Source organism: Hemicordylus capensis, chromosome 4, assembly GCF_027244095.1.
Source record: "Hemicordylus capensis ecotype Gifberg chromosome 4, rHemCap1.1.pri, whole genome shotgun sequence".
In the NCBI taxonomy this organism is placed as follows: domain Eukaryota; kingdom Metazoa; phylum Chordata; class Lepidosauria; order Squamata; family Cordylidae; genus Hemicordylus; species Hemicordylus capensis.
This window is the reverse complement of record NC_069660.1, coordinates 319,620,489-319,639,525: the sequence shown is the minus strand read 5'-3', so window position 1 is coordinate 319,639,525 and position 19,037 is coordinate 319,620,489. Positions and strand designations below refer to the sequence as shown.

General features: G+C 59.8%; 1 protein-coding gene across 3 annotated transcripts in view; it reads left to right on the top strand.

Annotated features, from left to right (window-relative positions):
- The window catches only part of CPSF1 (cleavage and polyadenylation specific factor 1), a 36,460-nt gene extending 18,148 nt beyond the window's left edge, over positions 1–18,312 (top strand). For 2 of the 3 annotated variants that reach the window (XM_053249858.1, XM_053249860.1), the window contains 23 exons: positions 2,053–2,133; positions 3,409–3,504; positions 4,218–4,331; positions 4,738–4,879; positions 5,048–5,226; positions 7,134–7,270; positions 7,578–7,752; positions 7,842–8,048; positions 8,999–9,088; positions 9,242–9,385; positions 9,588–9,740; positions 9,884–10,000; positions 10,263–10,353; positions 11,061–11,145; positions 13,492–13,633; positions 14,708–14,860; positions 15,587–15,763; positions 15,864–15,930; positions 16,401–16,448; positions 16,753–16,908; positions 17,297–17,426; positions 17,712–17,850; positions 18,119–18,312. In XM_053249858.1, the coding sequence (XP_053105833.1) occupies positions 2,053–2,133; positions 3,409–3,504; positions 4,218–4,331; positions 4,738–4,879; positions 5,048–5,226; positions 7,134–7,270; positions 7,578–7,752; positions 7,842–8,048; positions 8,999–9,088; positions 9,242–9,385; positions 9,588–9,740; positions 9,884–10,000; positions 10,263–10,353; positions 11,061–11,145; positions 13,492–13,633; positions 14,708–14,860; positions 15,587–15,763; positions 15,864–15,930; positions 16,401–16,448; positions 16,753–16,908; positions 17,297–17,426; positions 17,712–17,850; positions 18,119–18,166 (2,871 nt within the window). In that variant the 3' untranslated portion in view covers positions 18,167–18,312. The remainder of the gene's footprint in view (positions 1–2,052; positions 2,134–3,408; positions 3,505–4,217; positions 4,332–4,737; positions 4,880–5,047; positions 5,227–7,133; positions 7,271–7,577; positions 7,753–7,841; positions 8,049–8,998; positions 9,089–9,241; positions 9,386–9,587; positions 9,741–9,883; positions 10,001–10,262; positions 10,354–11,060; positions 11,146–13,491; positions 13,634–14,707; positions 14,861–15,586; positions 15,764–15,863; positions 15,931–16,400; positions 16,449–16,752; positions 16,909–17,296; positions 17,427–17,711; positions 17,851–18,118) is intronic. The other variant, XM_053249859.1, reaches the window with a different exon arrangement.
- The last annotated feature ends 725 nt before the right edge of the window (positions 18,313–19,037 follow it).

The window sequence follows — 19,037 nt, the reverse complement described above, 5'->3', positions numbered from 1 at the left end:
GGGGGAGTCAAGGGGGCTGCCTTTGCAGATGCCCTGCCGAGGCAGCCAGAGCCTGGGCCTGCTCCTGACCGTGCCTCTCCCTCCATGGGGAAGGGGGACCAAGGCTGGGCTTGCTCCTCCCACCTGCTCCGAGACGACAGGCCCAGTCCTGAAAAGGCTTACAAAGGCCACGTGGGGTGGAGGTGGGGGGCAGCCCCCTTGACCTCCAGTTTTTGCCCTCTCTCCTTCCAGAGCAGCTGCCTCTCTTGGTCTCTGGTGCTGTTGATTTCTCTCTTCTGGTCTTCCCACCCTGACTCTCGGCCCTCCCTCTGTGGATTCGTGGAGTCCATGGGAAAGGGAGACGGAACACGTAGGGACTACAGGTTGTTCACTGTTCAGAGTTAGCTCCTGCACGTCGCAGCTCCTCCAACACGCTTACCAAGAAATTTAGGGCTCACAAGGAAGTACTTTTTCACACAACACACAGTCAACCTATGGAATTCCCTGCCACAAGATGTGGTGATCGCCAGCAGCCTGGATGGCTTTTTGGTCTGGTGCAAGGCCCAAGGGGTGCATCCCTAGTCAGCGTGTCTGTCTCACCTGTTAAGTTTCCTTCAAAAGGGTCTAGACAGGGGCTTGAGGCCTAAAGCCCTCAGAAGGCTAGTGGCTGCTATAGTCTCTGTCCTGGAACCAGGTGGCAATAGGGGTCTCTCCACACACCACCCTCGCGTGGAAAGGTTCCTGAGGGGTGCCTCCTTGCTCAAGCCACCCACTGTTCTCAGGTTCCCCACGTGGGACTTAAAGGTTGTTCTCTCCGCCTCAACCAAGCTCCTTTTGAGACTCTGCAATCGGTTTTCTCTGGATTCACTTGCAAGGGTCTGTTTTTGGTGGCCATTACCTCGGCACACAGAATGTCCGCATTGAGGCCCCTCTCTGGATGTAAGGAGCCCTGTTTAGTTTATCCAGACTTTGTTCTCCTAAGGCCCGACCCTACATTCATACCCAAGGTGTAAACGCCTTGTTCCACAGAGCCCAGGAGCTCGTGCTGCCCTCATTTTGCCCCAACCTGTCTTCTCCCAAGGAGGAGGAGGGGCAAAAGTTGGATGTGCATAGAGCCGTCAAAAATCTGTATAGAGCGCACCAAAATCTTCAAGGTTTCTGAGTCCGTCATTGTTTAGGAACATAGGAAGCTGCCATCTACTGAGTCAGACAGTGGTCTCTCTAGCTCAGTATTGACTTCACAGACTGGCACCGGCTTCTCCAGGGTTACAGGCAGGAGCCCTCTCTTGGAGATGCTGCCAGGGAGGGGACTGGGAACCAATATGCTCTTCCCAGAGCGACTCCATCCCCTGAGGGGAATCTCTTCCAGGGCTCACATTTCTAGTCTCCCATTCATATGCAACCAGGGCAGACCCTGCTTAGCTAAGGGGACAGCTCATGCGTTCTGCCACAAGACCAGCTCCTTCCTCGAGAAGCGCAGCCAATTCGGCCGCACTGGCTACCCTCGCGCCCCGGGCAGATCTCTGTAGGGCTGCTGCTTGGACTTCCTTGTTCGGCATTATCAGGGTCAGCGTCCTCCCTGTCCACTCTCAGGGGCTTGGATACCTTCCCCCACCGAGGGAGAATGAATCGCTGGCACTTAGAGGAACGGCCCTTCTCCCCAGTGGTAGGAAGCGTGTCCACCCCACCTCAGATTCGTCCGGTCCTGCCTGATTCCTCGGCTGTTCTGTAGGGCAGTTTCTGAGGTGGTCTGTCTCCCTGGTGTTGCATTAGTGATCGATTCCGTAGGCTCTTTCTTTCCCTGGGTATGTTGGTTTTCTTCCTGTACTTCTTGCTCTCTTTCTTGTTAGTATTGTTCCGTTTCGTTGGAACTGGAGCTTTCTCATGGGCTATATCCTGGAGGTCGGGTGGGGGGGAGCTGGCTTCTCCCACCCACCCACCCACCCACCCCCGCTGCCACGTGGCCTTTGGAGAGGCCTTTTCACGACTGACCCTGTCGCCTCGGAGCAGGAGGGAAGAGCAAACCAGCCTCGGATACACTTCAAGTAAGTGCCCACGGTCCATTCTCTTCAGTTCCAGAACAGCCCCGAGCCGGACCTGGAGATCGTGGTGTGCTCAGGCTACGGCAAGAACGGCGCCCTCTCCGTTCTGCAGGTGGGTGCGCGCGCCGTCCGGGAGGGGTCTGCAGGGCGGCACTGTGCAAAGGCCTGCGTCGGTGAGGGGTCTGGCGCAAGCCAGGTACCAGTGCCACAGCAGCAGCAGCAGCAGCAGCGCGGCCTAGGCTTACCAGGGCTGCCCCCGAGATCATTGGAGCAGCCTGTAAACACCTAGGGACAAGCCGGACCAGGGGGCGGGCAGGGGGCAAGGCATCCAGCAGCCTCTGGGGTGGCTTGTCTCCTCTGGGTTTCGGCATTGTGTCTTTGGGGCAGGGCTGTTCCCACTCCGGGCCACTCCTGACCTCTCCCCCTTCTCAGTTCCACACTGAAAAGATGAAAGATTCTGTATGCAGAATAAATATTCATATTCATTCATTCATTCATTTCTCTCTCTCTCCCCCCACCCCTCGTTTTGCATAAGTGTGGGCTGTTGGTTTGCTTCCTTCTTAGCTCAGCGCCCACCCTCAGCTTTGGGACAAGATGTTTTAAAGATCCAAATACGTGTTTTTGCTCTGGATTTATTTGTTTTTAAACCTTTCCTGCAAGGAAGTGGGGGCAGCAATAGGAGAAGAGGGAGGAATAAGTGATGGGTGCTGAGAATATGTGGAGAGGGGGAAGGAACCGGAGACCAGGGGCGGGGGGGTGGGCTGTGGCCAGGGCTCTGTGTGTGCACCAGGATTCCACGTGAGCGCAGAAGAACCATGGAAAGTGGTAGCTGGTGCACAATTCTGCTTCCGCAGAACCTTCCCTCCTAGCCCTGCCAAGCGGTGGTTGACAAGTGTGTGGGCAAGGTAGGCCTGCTGAAGCCGGAGAAGGGGCTGAATGGGGTGTTCAGAGGTGGTGTGGGTTCAGGGCTCTGGGTAGCTCCTGGCCCACCAGCAAACAAGGTGGGCTGGGTCTGGGTCTGGGTTTGCTGAAATGGTCCCAAATGCAGTTCTTCTCTGGGGTCACTTCAGCTGCCCCCTCCCCTTTTGCTCTTCTGGTTATCGAACCTGATGAAGGGTTGCTTTCGACTTTATGTCGTTTTGAGTGTCTTCACAAAAATACTCCTAGCTGGTGGCTTTTGGTATTTTTCAAATGGACTAACATAGCAACCTACACGTTCCGTAGTGTAGAACAGGGATTCCCATCCTTGGGTCCTCCAGCGATGCTGGACTGTGGCCGTCCTGGAGGAGTGGGAGTTCCAGTCCAGCAACATCTGGGGACCCCAGCATCATATAGGGATCCATGTTGTGTGGCAGAGCCCTAACTGTCCTCTCTCTCCCCCCCACAGAAAAGCATCCGCCCTCAGGTAGTGACAACCTTTGAGCTTCCAGGCTGCTATGACATGTGGACGGTGATCTCACCCCAGAAGAGCGAGGAGGCGACTGTACGTATGGCCACCGTGGCTAGGGCCACAGGAGAGGGAGGGGCTGTGGAAGTGGCAGCGTGGGCGGGGGGGGAGGCCTCCTCCCAGCAGACGGCACGTCCAAAATGGCATCGTGTCATGGTTTAATGTGGCTATCATGAGCCGTGGACATGGGCCACCCAAGCTCGACTTGTTTGCAAATTGTGGTTAGAACAAGTCAGGAGAGGCCAGGTTCGGACACTGACACTGGTTCTGGCTTGTTCTGAACCGCCAACAGGAGGAAACTTGCTCATGAAGCTCACAACTTGTTGCTCACAACTTGAGTAAACCGTGGTGTCCTTGCGTGTCTGAAGTGGGCAGCTGGTACACTAACTGTGAGCCTGGAGGCTCCACGTAGCCGTAATGGCTGAGGGCAGTTGGTAGACCTCCTCTTCCTCCTCCTCCTCCTCCTCCTCCTCCTCCTCTACCTCCTCCTCGAATGTGTCTGATCGGCCTTGGAAGCTGTCCAAGCCAGTGGTCCCCCCCAGTCCAAAGACCTGCCCGTCTAATGCTGCACATCCCTGTTTCCTTGGGTGCCTACAGAGGACCGGGGGGCTGATCACACAGAGCCAGGGGTCGTTTACTAGGCCAGGTTGCCTCCTCAGACCATGTTCAAACCTGGATCTCCCCTCTACCAAGGTGGGGGATATGTGCTCGGACAGCACCCTGCCCTTACCAGTCTCTCCTCCTCCCAGCAGGAAGAAGATGCGAAAGGGGAGGATGCCGAGAAGGAGCCAGCCCCACCGGAGCCGGAAGACGACGGGAAGCGGCATGGCTTCCTCATCCTGAGCCGCGAAGACTCCACCATGGTGAGTGTTGGGGATCTCGCGGCTTGGCCCAGGAGTGGGCTGTGGGCCTTGGCTGAGCGGGCTTCTGTGAGCAGCAGGGGCTCCGTCTTCAGGGAGTGCTGCTGAGTGAGGGCAGGGTACGAATGCCCTGCCCAAAGGTGGGGACAGACAGGCGGGCAAAACCTGAGTGCTCCCCTGTGGCTTCCCTCCAGCCTTGAAGAACCAACATAGGGGAAAGTGTGGGTGTGTTTATGGGGGGAAATCTGTATTTGGATGGGTGGTCTGCTCGTCCACGTCTGATCTTATGATCTTTCTCACGGGAATACCCCCAGGCAAGGAACTTGGGGATGGATACTTTCCTGCTCCCCCGTTCCATGACAGGGTTGTATTGACTTCTCTCCCTCCCTGCCCCCTTTGCCTCCCCCAGATCCTGCAGACGGGTCAGGAAATCATGGAGCTGGACACAAGTGGCTTTGCCACCCAGGGGCCCACCGTCTATGCCGGCAACATTGGCGAGAACCGCTACATTGTCCAGGTGTCTCCACTGGGTATCCGCCTGCTGGAAGGAGGTGGGTGCAGCCGAGCCTCTGGTGTGGCCTCGTTCTGAAATGTGAGAGAGTGAGAGAACGAGAACACTAGGCGGGCGTGGGCGGCTCCCTTGCCATAGTCCAGCGAGCCCTGCAACGTCAGGGACTCTGGCCTGACTCTCTCGGCGTCTTTGTGGCTCTGCCTTGCAGTGAACCAGCTGCACTTCATCCCTGTGGATCTCGGCTCGCCGATCGTGTACTGTGCTGTGGCCGACCCCTACGTGGTGATCATGAGCTCCGAAGGGCAGGTCACAATGTTTGTGCTGAAGAGTGACACCTATGCCGGCCGGACGCACCGCCTCACCTTGCAGAAGCCGCAGCTCCACCACGTGAGGAGGGGGCTCCAGGCGCGAGGGGTGGTCTCAGTCCCTGGGGAGGGAGCCGTGTGCATTCTAGAACACCGGCTCCTTGACCCCAGTGATGTAAAAAAGTCACAGGCACATAGGAAGCTGTCTTCTACCGAGTCAGGCCATGGGTCCATCTGGCTCAGTATTGCCTGCACAAGCTGGCAGTGGCTTCTCCAAGGTTGTAGGCAGGAGTCTCTCTCAGCCTGTCTTGAAGATGCTGCCAGGGAAGGAACTTGAAACACTCAGGTGCTCTTTCCAGAGCAGCGCCATCCCCTAAGGGGAGTATCTTACAGTGCTTACTCATGTAGTCTCCCATTCATATGTTAACCAGGGTGCACCCTGCTTAGCAAAGGGTACAATTGATGCTTGCTGCTACAAGACCAGCTCTCCTCCCATACTGCACTGTGCAAAATCCGGTACCTAGTTGTAGTAAATTAAAGCCTTTGTCTCAGAGCAAGCTCATGTGAGGGAAAGAAATGCTGAATCATCCCTTCTGAGCTGCCTGGCTAAGCTTCTCCTAAAACTAATAATATTCTGTATTATCAGTCTGTGCAAAATGCTAGCACCACCACCCCTTTTGTCTACGGAAACCTTCTGGGTTTAGGGTGGGAAACCCAGAAAAAAACTCTCTTAATTTGGCTCTTAGACAAGTACAAAAATCTTCCACGTCCAAGGCTACACGTGGTGAGAAAACTGATACCTGCTGAATGTTTGAGGACGTGTTTGCACCAGATAAATCCCCTCTTTGCCCCCTCCCATTTCCTGAGTTAAAAACCAGCTTGGAGAGCCTTGTAAAAAGAAAAGAACTTTACAAAAAGTTTTATTCAGTTACTACAGACTGCTTCCATCTGAGGTTTTCTCAGCTTTTATATAGTTAACAATACTTACTAAGTTACAAAAATAGGCTGTCTTTATACATGCTTAAATATTTTTAGAGTCTTTTGCAACAGTCTTGGTAGGATGGGCATAGGCTAGTGCTTCTTATTTTAATCACGCTACAGGTAAACAATAATAGAACAGTATCAGGAATATGCAAAAGCCCACAGCAAAGAAACAGAAATGCTAATGCAAACTCTCACTAAACGACTTTCTCCTGCCCTAAACCTCCGAAGCCACTAGCCTTGGCTTCCCTCTTCCTTGAATTCACCAAGCTCCTGTTGAGAATTCAAGCGTCTTGTCCGCCTGTCTTTCAAGGATCTGCAGAATTATTCTCTTGCAGCCAACCTCCATGGCCACATGTCCTCCTAAGCACCTCCGGCCTAGCTTCTTTCCTGGCAACAGCTCTCTAGGACCCACCCACCTGGTGTGCTGATTGGCTGAGCCCTGGAGTTCACCAGTCTGTCAGTCAAGACAAGGTTTTACTTCCAGTTAACTCTCTAGGGGAAGGGGAGGCTGATCACTACACTAGTACAGATTAATCATGATTCAGGCAACTTAATTTTTTTAAAAAAAGAAGTTTCTAGTCCTTCTGGGTGATGGCAAAGAGAAGCTTGAAGACCTCTGGGCAGCACCTGGTGAAAATGCAGAGCTGGGCTGGGGTGCTCTGCAGGGTCCTTTTACGTCCACCTTGGCTAGCGGAATAAGTTATGCCTACTGTGTACCAGTTGGCTTAGTTTGCATAGCTCTTTGAGGTTTCCAGTTGTGGATATTTTCAGAACGAGAACACACAGCCTGCCTCTCTCTGGGGATGGCTTTCCCTGGGTGGAGGATTTGGGCAGGGAGAGGTTTTTGCTTTAGAAGAGAAAGTAGAGCTTCTTCTGGAGAACTCTGGCTCCAGTTCCACGTGGCATGTGGTGCGCTTGGAACGTGGAACTGGCACCGTCGCGCTCAGCCTGCAGCATCCCAGGCCGGGCCCCGCTTGTGACGCTGCCGCTTGTCCTCCCTGCCAGCAAGCGAAGGTGATTGCGCTTTGCGTGTACCGGGATGTCAGCGGGATGTTCACCACAGAGAGCCACTCCTCCAGTTCCCGGGACGAGCTGTCCTTGAGGAGCCAGTCGGAAGCCGAGATCCCCATCCAGGACATCAGGTGGGTCTGGCGACGGGCACCTCCAAGAGCTCCTTTCCCAGGATGAGGCGGGGTCTCCCCTGGGAGGCGGGAGGAGCCACTCAACGCCCGGCTCCCTTTGCTGCTGGAATGCCAGGGCCCCTGGGAGGATCAGTGAACTGTCAGCAGAGCCCCTCAGCCTCTCTGTGGGGCAGCCCTCAGAGGCGTGCCCCATCTCGAGGGGAGGCTCCAGCGCTGAGCCGGGGCACGGGCTGAGCAGGAAAAGCGTGCCGGAGCCCCCCCAGGAGTCACTGCCTGCCCCTCCCCTCCTTTCTCCCTCTGGGTGCAGCAACACGGTGGATGACGAGGAGGAAATGCTCTACGGGGACTCGGGGGCCTTGTTCAGCCCCAGCAAGGAGGAGCCGCGCCGCGGCAGCCTGCCCTCGGCCGACAGGGACCCCCACCTGTACAAGGCGGAGCCCACGCACTGGTGCGTGCTGGTGCGGGAGAATGGCGCCATGGAGGTGAGGCCCGCCCAGTGCCCGGGTGGGGGTGGGGAGGGGGGAGCTGGGTCCGTGCCGGGTTGCCACTCTCGGGGGTTCTCTCCCGGCAGATCTACCAGCTGCCCGACTGGCGCCTGGTCTTCCTGGTGAAGAACTTCCCCATGGGGCAGCGGGTGCTGGTCGACAGCTCCTTCGGGCAGCCCGCCAGCCAGGGAGAGGCCAAGAAGGAGGAGGTGGTCCGCCAGACCGAGATGCCGCTGGTCAAGGAGGTGCTGCTGGTGGCCCTGGGCAATCGGCAGAGCCGGCCCTACCTGCTGGTGAGTGCTGCGGGCGGCCTCCGGGCTGGGCCCTTCCGCCTCCTGGCCTGCCTGAAGCCCCGTCTCTGGGAGGGACGGCAAGGCCTCCGCACGAGCCCAGTTCCAAACCCCGCCGGCCAGCCCCAGGGCCAGGTCCCGGCGCCTTCCCCTTCGCCCGGCTGACGAGGTGGTGGGGCTGGGTAGGCTTGGGGCGGGGTCCTCCTTCTGGCTGTGGTGGCTGGAAGGGAGAAGGGGTGGGCCCGGAGGAGGAGCGGGGGTCGGGAAGGGGCAGAGAGACCGGAGGGCTGTTAAAGGGGGCTGAGGGGTGCAGTGCTGGGAATGAGGCGGGCCGCAGGCGTGGCGGGGCTGGGGCCTCCGGAGAGGGGAATCCCACCCGAGGCAGCACAGAGGGGCTGGACGCCTTCTTCCCTGAGCTGCTGAGGCCCTGCCAGGTGCCCAAGGGGGGCCCCGGATGGCATCCCAGCCCTTGCCAGCAGCTTCTTGGTGTCCAGCACACCCTCTCCTTGCCCACCCCCAGGGGGGTGCTAGGACAGCTGCCTCCCAGGCTCCCGAGGGCGAGGAGGAGCCAGCCAGGTCTTTCCCTGGCTGCGCCGGGGGGGGCTCTGCTTGTGGGGACTCAGCTCTGAGGGGATCATGCCTAGCCTGCCCCTCCTTGGTAGCTGCAGCTCCCCTGGGGCCCGTCCCTTGGGCTTCCCGCGAGAACTGCCTGCATCTGGGGGAGAGCCAATGCCGGGGGGGGGGGCGGGGGGCTAGGAGGCTCCTTGCGGTCCGTGGAGTGCAGTGGGCGGAGCACAGTGGGTGATCCCCCTCCCCAGGCCCCGAACACCTCCATTGATGGGGGGAGTGGGACGGAAGGGCTCCGGCTTGCTCCTCGTTGGCTGCTCAGTTTTGCCGCTGGCGAGCCGGAGGGAGAGGGTGAGGCGTCCGGTTTGTCCTCCTCCTTTGGGCAGGTCCATGTCGATCAGGAGCTGCTGATCTACGAGGCCTTCAACCACGACTCCCAGCTGGGCCAGAGTAACCTGAAGGTGCGCTTCAAGAAGGTGAGCGCTCCCCTACAGACGCACTGGCAGCCCACCCACCCCACACACACACACGCACCCCCCGGGAGAGCCCCCCCCCCACTGCCCACACGTGCTGCTAGCCCCGCCCTCCTCACGGCCGCCCCACGTCGGCCTCCGTTGCCTCCTCTCCAGGTGCCCCACAACATCAACTTCCGGGAGAAGAAGCCCAAGCCGTCCAAGAAGAAGCCCGAGAGCGTGGGCGGCGACGAGGGGGCGGCTGCCCGGGGCCGGGTGGCCCGCTTCCGCTTCTTTGAGGACATCTATGGCTACTCGGGGGTGAGTCTGTGGGGCAGCTCCAAGGAGGGGCCTTGCCTGGGGAGGGGGCGTGAATGCCCAGGAGGGGCAGTCTCCGGACAAAAACACCGCCCCCTTGCAAAAACAGGGGCTCCTGAGCATGTGCAGTTGGACTGCCCTGTGCCAGGAGGCTGCCCGCCTCGCCTCAGCCAGGGCCTCCGTCCGCGTCCTCTTCCCCCTGCAGGTCTTTATCTGCGGCCCCTCTCCTCACTGGCTGCTGGTGACGTCTCGGGGGGCCCTGCGCCTGCACCCCATGACCATAGACGGCCCCATTGAGTCCTTTGCCCCCTTCCACAACGTCAACTGCCCCAAGGGCTTCCTCTACTTCAACCGGCAGGTAGGCCAGGCTGGCTCCCGGCAGCGGGGGGGGGGCTCCCTTGGGGGGCTCCCTCCTCTCCCAGCATGCCCTGCTCCCCAGGCGAGGAGCAGCAGGCCTCTGCACAGGCGTTGCCACAGCCTGGTCTGTGTGGCGTGTTGCAGGGGGAGCTGCGGATCAGCGTCTTGCCGGCCTACCTCTCGTACGACGCCCCCTGGCCCGTCCGGAAGATCCCCCTGCGCTGCACCGTCCACTATGTGGCCTACCATGTCGAGTCCAAGGTAGGGCGTGGGTGGTCTGCGGGGGGTGGGCACGTGCACACACACACACACACACACACTCGGAGTTGGCTTGGGAAGGACTGCAACGCCGCTCTCCTCCAAGGGGCTGAAGCAAAGAGGGAGGCTGTGGGCCGTGCCCCAAGGGATGTCCGTGTGGGCAGAGAGTTGCCCGCTGAGACGCAGCCCAGTCCCCACTCCCCGGTGGTCCCCCCACGGCCCGTCTCTTAACCGTTTTGTTCTCCCCCCCCCCCGCCCCGGGCAGGTCTACGCGGTGGCCACCAGCGTCAACAGCTCCTGCACGCGGATCCCTCGCATGACGGGAGAGGAGAAGGAGTTCGAGACCATCGAGCGAGGTGGGCAGACGGGCCGGGGCAGCGCAGCTGGGCCTCCAGAGGGCCATTCCTGGCGCAGGTTTGGCCCCGCCTCTCTCCAGTTGGTGGCCTTGGGCCTCGCAAACGAGAGCCGCCCCGCCCAGATCTGGCCCAAGGAGCTTCCTCCGCTGGAGCAGGACCCTCGGGCATTGAGCACATCGGCTGGCTGCCTGCCTGAGGAGGCGGCGGCAACTGGACTTGTGTGTGTGCAGATCTCTTGACATGCCTGGCCTCCTGGCCATCCTTCCAGCCACCCTGCCAGGAACGTCTTGTCCTCCCCTCCGTTGCCTGTGGGGTGCCGGGAGTGCCTTGCCTAAGGCTGCCTAGTGAGTTGGTGGCAGGGGGGAGTCCCGGCTTGTAGCCCTGCCTCTTGGCTGCTCGGCTAGACCACATCTCAGAAGGGGCGGGGGGGGCGGGATGCCCCCTCCCTGGGCTGCCTCATATGCAGATGGCTGATCCGGATTGGTCCGTCTGGCTCACTCTGGCCTGCCCTGACTGGCAGCATCTCTCTGGCATCCCAAGCAGGGACTGAACCTTCTGCAGGCAGGTTCCGTGGAGCAGCCAAGCCTCTGCCTCTGGAGAAGCAGCTGGTGGCTGCTCAGTGCTCTCGGGTGCCCTCTCCCAGCTTGGGGCTGCCGGTCAGGGCAACGCCACCTTCCCTTTCTCCTCTCCTTGCTCCCCACCTCCAGACGATCGCTACATCCACCCGCTGCAGGAAGCCTTCTCCATCCAGCTGATCTCCCCTGTCAGCTGGGAGACCATCCCGAACACCAGGTGAGGCACGGAAGAGAGGAGGGGGAGGAGGAGGAGGAAGGGGGCTCACCCCTTGGACCCAGGGCGGCAGGCTCTCCAGGGAGGGTCTGCACAGGCAAGCTGGCTGCCCATCCTGGGGGGAGGCAGGCGGGTGGGCGGGGTGGGGAGCTTGAGGACACCGGAATGGCCCAGCTGCAGTAGGCCGGAGGGGGTTCCAGGAGTCAGCCTCCTGCGTCCCACAGTGCTGCTGCTGCTGCTGCTGCTGCTGCTGCTGCTGCTGCTGCTGCTGCTGCTGCTGCTGCTGCTGCTTCTGCTTCTATACTGCTTTTCAACAGAAGTTCTCAAAGTGGTTTACATAGAAAAATAAGGTAAATAAATAATACTAGCGGCATCTGCGCCTCTAGTTCCCCCAGCCACTGCCATTTTCTCCCCACTCCCCGCCACCTCTTTCTATCCCCCCTGCCATCACTGCCACTTTCTCCCCACCGCTGCCACTGCTTTGTTTCATTACCACCACTTTGTCTTTTTCCCCTGCCGCTGCCACTTTCTTCTCTCCCCCCACCGCCACTGCTGCTTTCTCTCCTCCCGCCCACCGCCCCCACCACTTTCTCTCCCTGCCCGCCTGCCCGTTTGCTGGCCTGTCTGCTGGCCTTATGTTCCCCGCCACCATCACTTTCCTCTCCCCCTCCCCTCGCTTGCGAACTCTCGTGAGAGCTGCCACGCATGGGATTAGCAACGAGTACATCCAAGAGAATTATATATGTAGATAAGCTGGCCAGTGGCCAGCTAGATGCCTCCAAGGAAGCCCTCAAGCAGGGCATGAGGCCAGCAGCCCCGCCCTGTACTTAGCATCTCGTATTCAGAGGTCTACTGCCTCTGAACATGGAAGTTCTCTTTAGCTATCCTGGCAGAAAACATAAGAATCTTACTGACTAAGGCCAAAAGTCCATCTAGCACTGCAGCCGCAGCTGCCGCCGCCTGCTCCTTCTCAGTGGCTGGCCACTAGGGCGTGAAGGCAGTCACCCTCTCCCACGGCCTTTTCCAAGCAGCTGGTGTCCAGGGATGTGCTTGCCTCTGAACACGGAGCTTTCCTTGAGCTCTCAAGGTTGATGGTAGTTGGTAGAGCAGATCTCTCTTTCCTGCGTCCTGAATGCATTCGTTTCTCTTTTAAAGCCTCGGAAGCAAGCAGCCCTCAACGCATCTTGTGGCAATGAGTTCCACAGAATGATGGAGAAAAATGGGAGGGGTTTCTGCAGAGGAGGAGGGAGGGCAGGGCAGAGTTTGAGTTTAGGAAAATGCATCATATGCTTCTTAAAGGCAACTGAGGCTCATAAAATATTACCTTCTGTGGCGAAAGGGGATGGTGAGAAGTTTCCCCCCTCCTCTCCCAACCCGAGAACTGGGGGCCATCCCATGAAACTGGGAGGAAATTCAGGACTGACCCAAAAGAGTCCTCTTTTGACCCAGCACATACTTCTAGCTCAGATGGCTTGCAAGGGGGTGATGGCCTTTGAAATGCCTGGAGGAGGGCAAGCTTTCCATGGCCCCTGCCTTGATGGCTCCAAACTGCCTCCAGGTTCTGCCAGTTGCAGGGGAGCCATGGCAGGAGAGGGGCAGGCCTCCCCCGCCCCCTGCCTGTGGGCTCCCCAGAGGCATCTGGAGGGCCAGTCTGGGAAACAGGAGGCGGGACTAGATGGGCTTCCTGGGGCCCGATCCAGCAGGGCTCTTCTGAAAAACCCGAATGCCCATCAGCCTTTTAAGCTCTCAACTGCCTGGCAGAGCGCAAAGGTCTTTGAAGCAAGCCTGGGAGATGTTGGGGTGGGGGCTTCCCTCCTGGTGGGACTCTGGCGGAGGAGGCTCCGTTCCGCTCCCCTGCAGCGCTGGGTTCCCGCACAGTCAGAACTCAGATCCAGGCCCCACCGATTGGCGGCATCTGCCTTCAGCCCTCGTCCACCCCTGTGCCTTAACCAGAGATGTGTTGTTCTGTCTGGAGAGCAGGGTTTGGATTAGGGAAGTGCACTGAATGGCTTCGGTGCACATCCAAGGGCGGCGAGGGGTTCCCATAAGAGGCGGCGGGCAGGTCCCACCTGTTGTCCTTGCTGTTGAAACGGAAATACCTCCATGCAAGCGGCAGCTTGTGCCGCTGGCTCCTTTAAAACCCCCTCCCGTGGCGTCAGCACGTAAATGGCATTGGCACAAGCACAGGTAGGACCTGCCCGCCTCCTCTCAAGGGAACCCCTCGCCCCACACCGAAACGTTTTGGAGCCCGGGAGCCGAAGCGCTGTGGTGCTTCTCCCAAGAGGCGGCGAAACGCTTCGGGCTGATCCCTAGTCTGGATCTCCAGCCGCCTGCCTCTCTCCCTGGCAGGATTGACCTGGAGGAGTGGGAGCACGTGACCTGCATGAAGACCGTCTCCCTGAAGAGCGAGGAGACCGTCTCGGGCCTGAAGGGCTACATCGCGGTGGGGACCTGCCTCATGCAGGGCGAGGAGGTGACCTGTCGGGGCCGGGTGAGTCGGGCAGTGGCTGCTCCTGCCGGAGGCGGCCCTCTTGCTTTCTGCACCCCTCCCTCTCCCCCCTCCCACCCCCACCCCCCGTTATGCACCCGAGGCAAAGCTAATTCAGCCATCTTGCCACACATGGCAGCCTGTCCCTGAAGGCCCTGGGTCCCTTCTCTGGGGACAGGGGGCCGATCCAGCCTGGCTGTCCTCCTCGTCCAAGGAAGGTGGCAGAAGAAAACCTGCAGACCTCCCTCAGGGTTTGGGCCCGTCTGCTGGAAGCTCTCCTCCGCTGGGGACCTTCCTGTGGGCAGTGGAAGGCATCCAGGCTGGGCGATCACACGCTCCCCTTGGCTCTCTGGGCAGAACTTGTGCAAACTTTGATTGCCCCTTGGAGGAGACGCCTCCCCCAGCTCCCTGCCCTGCCCCCTCTGGAACCCGGCACCCACCTTGGAGCAGCCCCTCCGCCATCTTGTGCTGGCTCCTTCCTTCAGCTGGGTTGGTTCGAGAGGGAGCTGAGTCCCTCCTCCCTGCAGCACGGGGTGGTGCTCCTCTCTCCCAGTCCATCCTTTATCCCAAAGGGTAAAGACACGCCTGCCCCAATCACACCGGGCATTGGCCTTCCGCCCCTCGGTCCCGGCTCCCCCTCTTGCCTCCCGATGTGCTCTGACCCTGCCTGTGCGCTGGGCCCCGTCTTCAGGACGGAAGCTGCCTCCTCTCCTGCATGAAGCGGTGTGGCGAAGGCTCAGCGGTCTAGCCGGCAGGGCCCCAGCCTTGAACAGGCAAGGTGCCACTCTGTGCCCTCCTGTTTAAAAAGCTGCGGGGAGGGGGTGGGATCACCCGCAGGTCATACTGGGGACGTGCCTAACTTGCCCTGCTACGAGGAGCACGACATCTGGCCGGGTTGATTCCGCTTCCTCCACTCAATCTTGGTGTGGTGCTAGTTGAGGGTGCCTGACGCCCCAACGCCTTCCAGCCTGCAGCACAAGAGAGGGCGGGTTGGGGGGGGGGCGGTATCTCCAGTATCGCAATGCCAAAGGGAGTGAAGCCAAGTCCATGGGATGAGGCTTCTGCTCACCGTTGCAGATCCTGATCACGGACATCATCGAGGTGGTCCCAGAGCCCGGGCAGCCTCTCACCAAGAACAAGTTCAAGGTGCTGTATGAGAAGGAGCAGAAGGGGCCGGTCACTGCCCTCTGCCACTGCAACGGCTACCTGGTGTCGGCCATTGGCCAGAAGGTGAGCAGGGCGAGGGCCAAGCGCGGGGGCGGGGGGGGAGGAGGAGGGACACGGCTGGCCACGTGCTTCTCCCCGGCGGGCTCATGGCGCTTGAGCACCCTCGATCGGCCACCGTGGGCACCTTTCCCCCCTTCCGTGCTTCTGCGTGGAGCTCACACCTCTGACCCCCGTCGCTGATGGCGAGTGTGACCATCTTGCTGGTGAATGCAGAGAACGGCGACACGCCTGAGGGAACGCGGTGAGAGCGTCGGGAGCATTTCGGTGCGATGTGGAAGCACACACACACACACACACACACACACAACCGGCTTGGAAGGAGTTAGCTCTCTGCCCCATGGCGCCTTGTCAGAGTCCAGACGCCAGTTCTAGAGAGTGTCCGGAAATGGGAACTGAGACCTGTTGGGGGATACAGAAAGCACGCCCTGCCCAACGAGCATCTGACCGGCACAAGGGCGAAGGACTGAGGAACGCGTTGTGGGGAGAAGCAAGGGGCAGAAATTGACCTGGAGGAGGAGGGCGGGGAGAGAGAGGCCACTTGAGGGGGGAAGTGGCAGTCCGCTGGGCTTAAGGAGCAGCACAGCAAAAGGCAGCGGGCAGATTGGCCGGGCGGGAGGCAGCCAAGGCAGGAAGGGGGAGATGATGGGCCAGGGAAGGGCTGGGCAGCAGCCCCATGCCTGCCTCTCTCCTCACGAGCTGGGGTGTCCTCCGTGGCTGTCCCTGCCCCAGATCTTCCTGTGGAGCCTCAAGGACAACGACCTGACCGGCATGGCCTTCATCGACACGCAGCTCTACATCCACCAGATGATCAGCGTCAAGAACTTCATCCTGGCAGCCGACGTTATGAAGAGCATCTCGCTGCTCCGCTACCAGGAGGAGAGCAAGACGCTGTCTCTCGTCAGCCGGGTATGGGGCCCAGCGGGTGCTTGGGGGCTGGATCGGGAGGGCGGCCTGCATGAGCCCTGCCCCATAGGCCACTGACCAGCCCCCTCTCTCTTGTCCCCAGGATGCCAAGCCACTGGAAGTGTACAGTGTGGATTTCATGGTGGACAACGCCCAGCTGGGATTCCTGGGTGTGTAGCGTGTCTGTGTGTGTGTGGGGGGGGCGGTTAGGGTGGCTGTCTTTATGTGCTGCGCTTCAGTGGCCAAGAATCCAATCAAAATTCTGCCTTCAGCATGTCCTTGGGCAGCCTCTGCCAATCGATGGGCTCCCTGGTTCTGCTTCTGGAGGTCCGGGTGGTGTGGGGGGCTGCCGTTGAGGCCTCGCTCCCTGCTCGCCACCAGTCCAGCAAGCCCTGCAGCTGAACCCAAAGGCAGGGAGTAGAGAGGGGGTCCGCTCCAGCAGCCTCCGAGGCCTGACTGGCCACCAGTGGCCCCGGAGGAGTGGCCGTCTGTTTGGCTCAGGGGCGTGGACTGTCCAGGGAGCATCTCCAGCCTCTTGCCTGAGATACCGCGGAGGCTCTTGCCCGGCTGTGCTTCGGGAAGAGTCAGGTTTCCCCGCCCTGGAAACCCGGCTGAACCTCCTGCTCTCTCTTGCTTGCAGTGTCTGACAGGGACCGAAACCTCCTGGTCTACATGTACCTGCCGGAAGGTGCGTGTCGGGGTGTGTGGTCACCGGGGGAGGTGGGTGAGGGCCGGTTCCCGTCTTTGAACTGGGCAGGTTTGGCTCGGTCTTGCTCCTTTGTCCCCGTCACTGATGGCTTCTTGCTTTGGAGCAGAGGGGGCCATAACCTGGGAGGGAATCTTCCAAGGCTTCCTTGTCAGGAGGCGGCGTTTGGAAGCCGTTGGCCTTGGCGGCCTCTCCCTGGGCTCCAGCCCCAAGGCCCTCTGGCACCCTGGGCTCCAAGCAGCCGCCTTCCCACACACGCCACCCCCCCCTTTGGTCTCCTCTCCAGCCAAGGAGAGCTTGGGCGGGATGCGGCTCCTCCGCAGAGCCGACTTCCACGTGGGCGCCCACGTCAACGCCTTTTGGAGGACGCCGTGCCGCGGAGCCATGGAAGGGCCCACCAAGAAATCGAGTGCCTGGGAGAACAAGCACATCACCTGGTTTGGTAAGGGGGGGAGCGAGCTGAGCCCAGAACTTGCACGTTCACATTTTGAAGGGGTTGCGAGATCCCGAACCCCCATTTTTGAAAGCTGGCAGCTGAGGAGGAAGAAACGGACTTGTTTAAGTGAAGAAGGTTCAGGCTTTTTTAATCCTGGGAATTCAAAGGACATTTCAGTACCTGTGTTGGTGACTTTTAAAGTTTGGGTTTCCAGATGACAGGCTCCTTAAAAAGGGCGTGTGTGTGGATGGCCCCCTTGCCCTTGGGGGAGAGATGTGGCTCCAGGTGGTCTTCTGAGCGCACCCTGGTGCTGCCACCCGTGCAGGGGCTTGGAGGCTTGGCTTGGCGGGCGCAGGAAGGCAGACTCAGGAGCGGGTGGCCTTTCTCTCCTCAGCCACGCTGGACGGCGGGATTGGGCTCTTGCTGCCCATGCAAGAGAAGACGTACCGGCGCCTGCTGATGCTGCAGAACGCCCTCACCACCATGCTGCCCCACCACGCTGGCCTCAACCCTCGTGCCTTCAGGTACCGTCCGGCTTCCCCCCACTCTTGGCGGAATGACCTCGCGGTGGGCGATTGGGCTGTGTGAATGGGGAGTGGGGCAGGGAGGGACGGGCTCCCGTTGCAGGCGGGGGGTCCTTGGTCAGGTCCTGGGGCTGGGGCTGGCCTTCCACCAAGCGTAGATCTGGTCGTAACTGGGAATACGATATGTGTGTGTGTGTGTGTCTGTCTGTCTCCTTGGTTGTATTTCTGCTGTGTGTTTCTCCGTCTGAGAGGATGCCTTCCTTCTCCCCCTCCTTCCCCCCCCAGGGTGCTGCACATGGGCCGGCGCATCCTGCAGAACGCCGTGCGCAACATCTTGGACGGGGAACTCCTCAACCGCTACCTCTACCTGAGCACCATGGAGCGCAGCGAGCTGGCCAAGAAGATCGGCACCACCCCGGACATTGTGAGTGGAAGCTCCCGCCCTGGGGAAGGGGATCCGGGCCTGTGAGGAGGGCTCCCCCCACCCCGCCTCTGCCGCTGGCTTGGTCTTGTTGCTGGCTGCCAGGTCAAGGCATGTTGCTAAGAAGGAAGCTGGTGGGAAGCATCTCAGAGGCAAGCCTGGAAATGCTGCCAGGGACGAAACCTGGGAGTCCTTCTGTTTGCAACGCAACTGCTCTTCTGCTGAGCTCCTGCCGGAAATGTCTCCCTAACGTTCATTTTCCTCCCTGCAGATCTTGGAAGATTTGCTGGAAATTGATCGAGTCACCGCTCACTTCTAGGGGCTTCTTCAGGCCATCTGCAGCCGAGCCCCCCTCAGGCCCTCCCACTCCCCCCTGCACTGTACAGTCTTTCTGGCTGGGCTCCTCCTCGAAAGTTGATGATGTTTTTGTACAAAAGCAGTAAAGATTTGTAAAGAAACTGTAAAGCGCCTCAAACAGCTGGGCTGCCTCTTTGTGGAGCAGGTGGAGTCAGCATGGCGGGTGCACCTCCTGGGCGGGTAGAGCAGGCAGCACTTGCCGGGGAGAAGGTGGCCAGCCACACACACACCCTGCAGGGCTTCTGCCAGAGGAGCCGCCTGCCCCTTTGGGACCTCTGCTACCTACCTCTTCAGCACCTCATTGCAGCGGGGGGGGTGTTTTTCTGGGACAGGGACGAGTGTCTACAGGAACCACTCCCCTTTTTTTTTTTAAAGGGCAGATCAGAAGTCCCTCTTGATGCCACTGGGAAGCCCACAAGCAAGGCTGAAAGGCAATGGGGCCCTGCCGTTCCTTGCACATGGAGGGCTCTCCCAGAAAGTGCCCTAAGCCCCCGGCAGTGACTCCATGCTCAAAATGGGTGCCAGGCTCTGGTGCTGCCCCCTTCCATGCGCCAGGCCCATCACTGCCCTCTCTTGAATGGCAGCCCTTCCAGCCCTGGGCCCCCCTCACTCCAGTGGGGGAGGAGGAGAGCTGGGTCGCCGTAGCAGCATGAATGCAAATTCCTACTCTAAGCGGAGGAACTGGAGCAGAAGGCGCTGGGTGCTGGGGCTCTCTCTCTCCCCTCCTTGCCCAGGGAGGTGGACTCTGGTTCACCTGCCTCACGGATGCTCCGCTCCGCAATTCTAGAAATGCCAGCAGTTGCCCTGATGTTGGGGTGTGGAATAAAAGGACT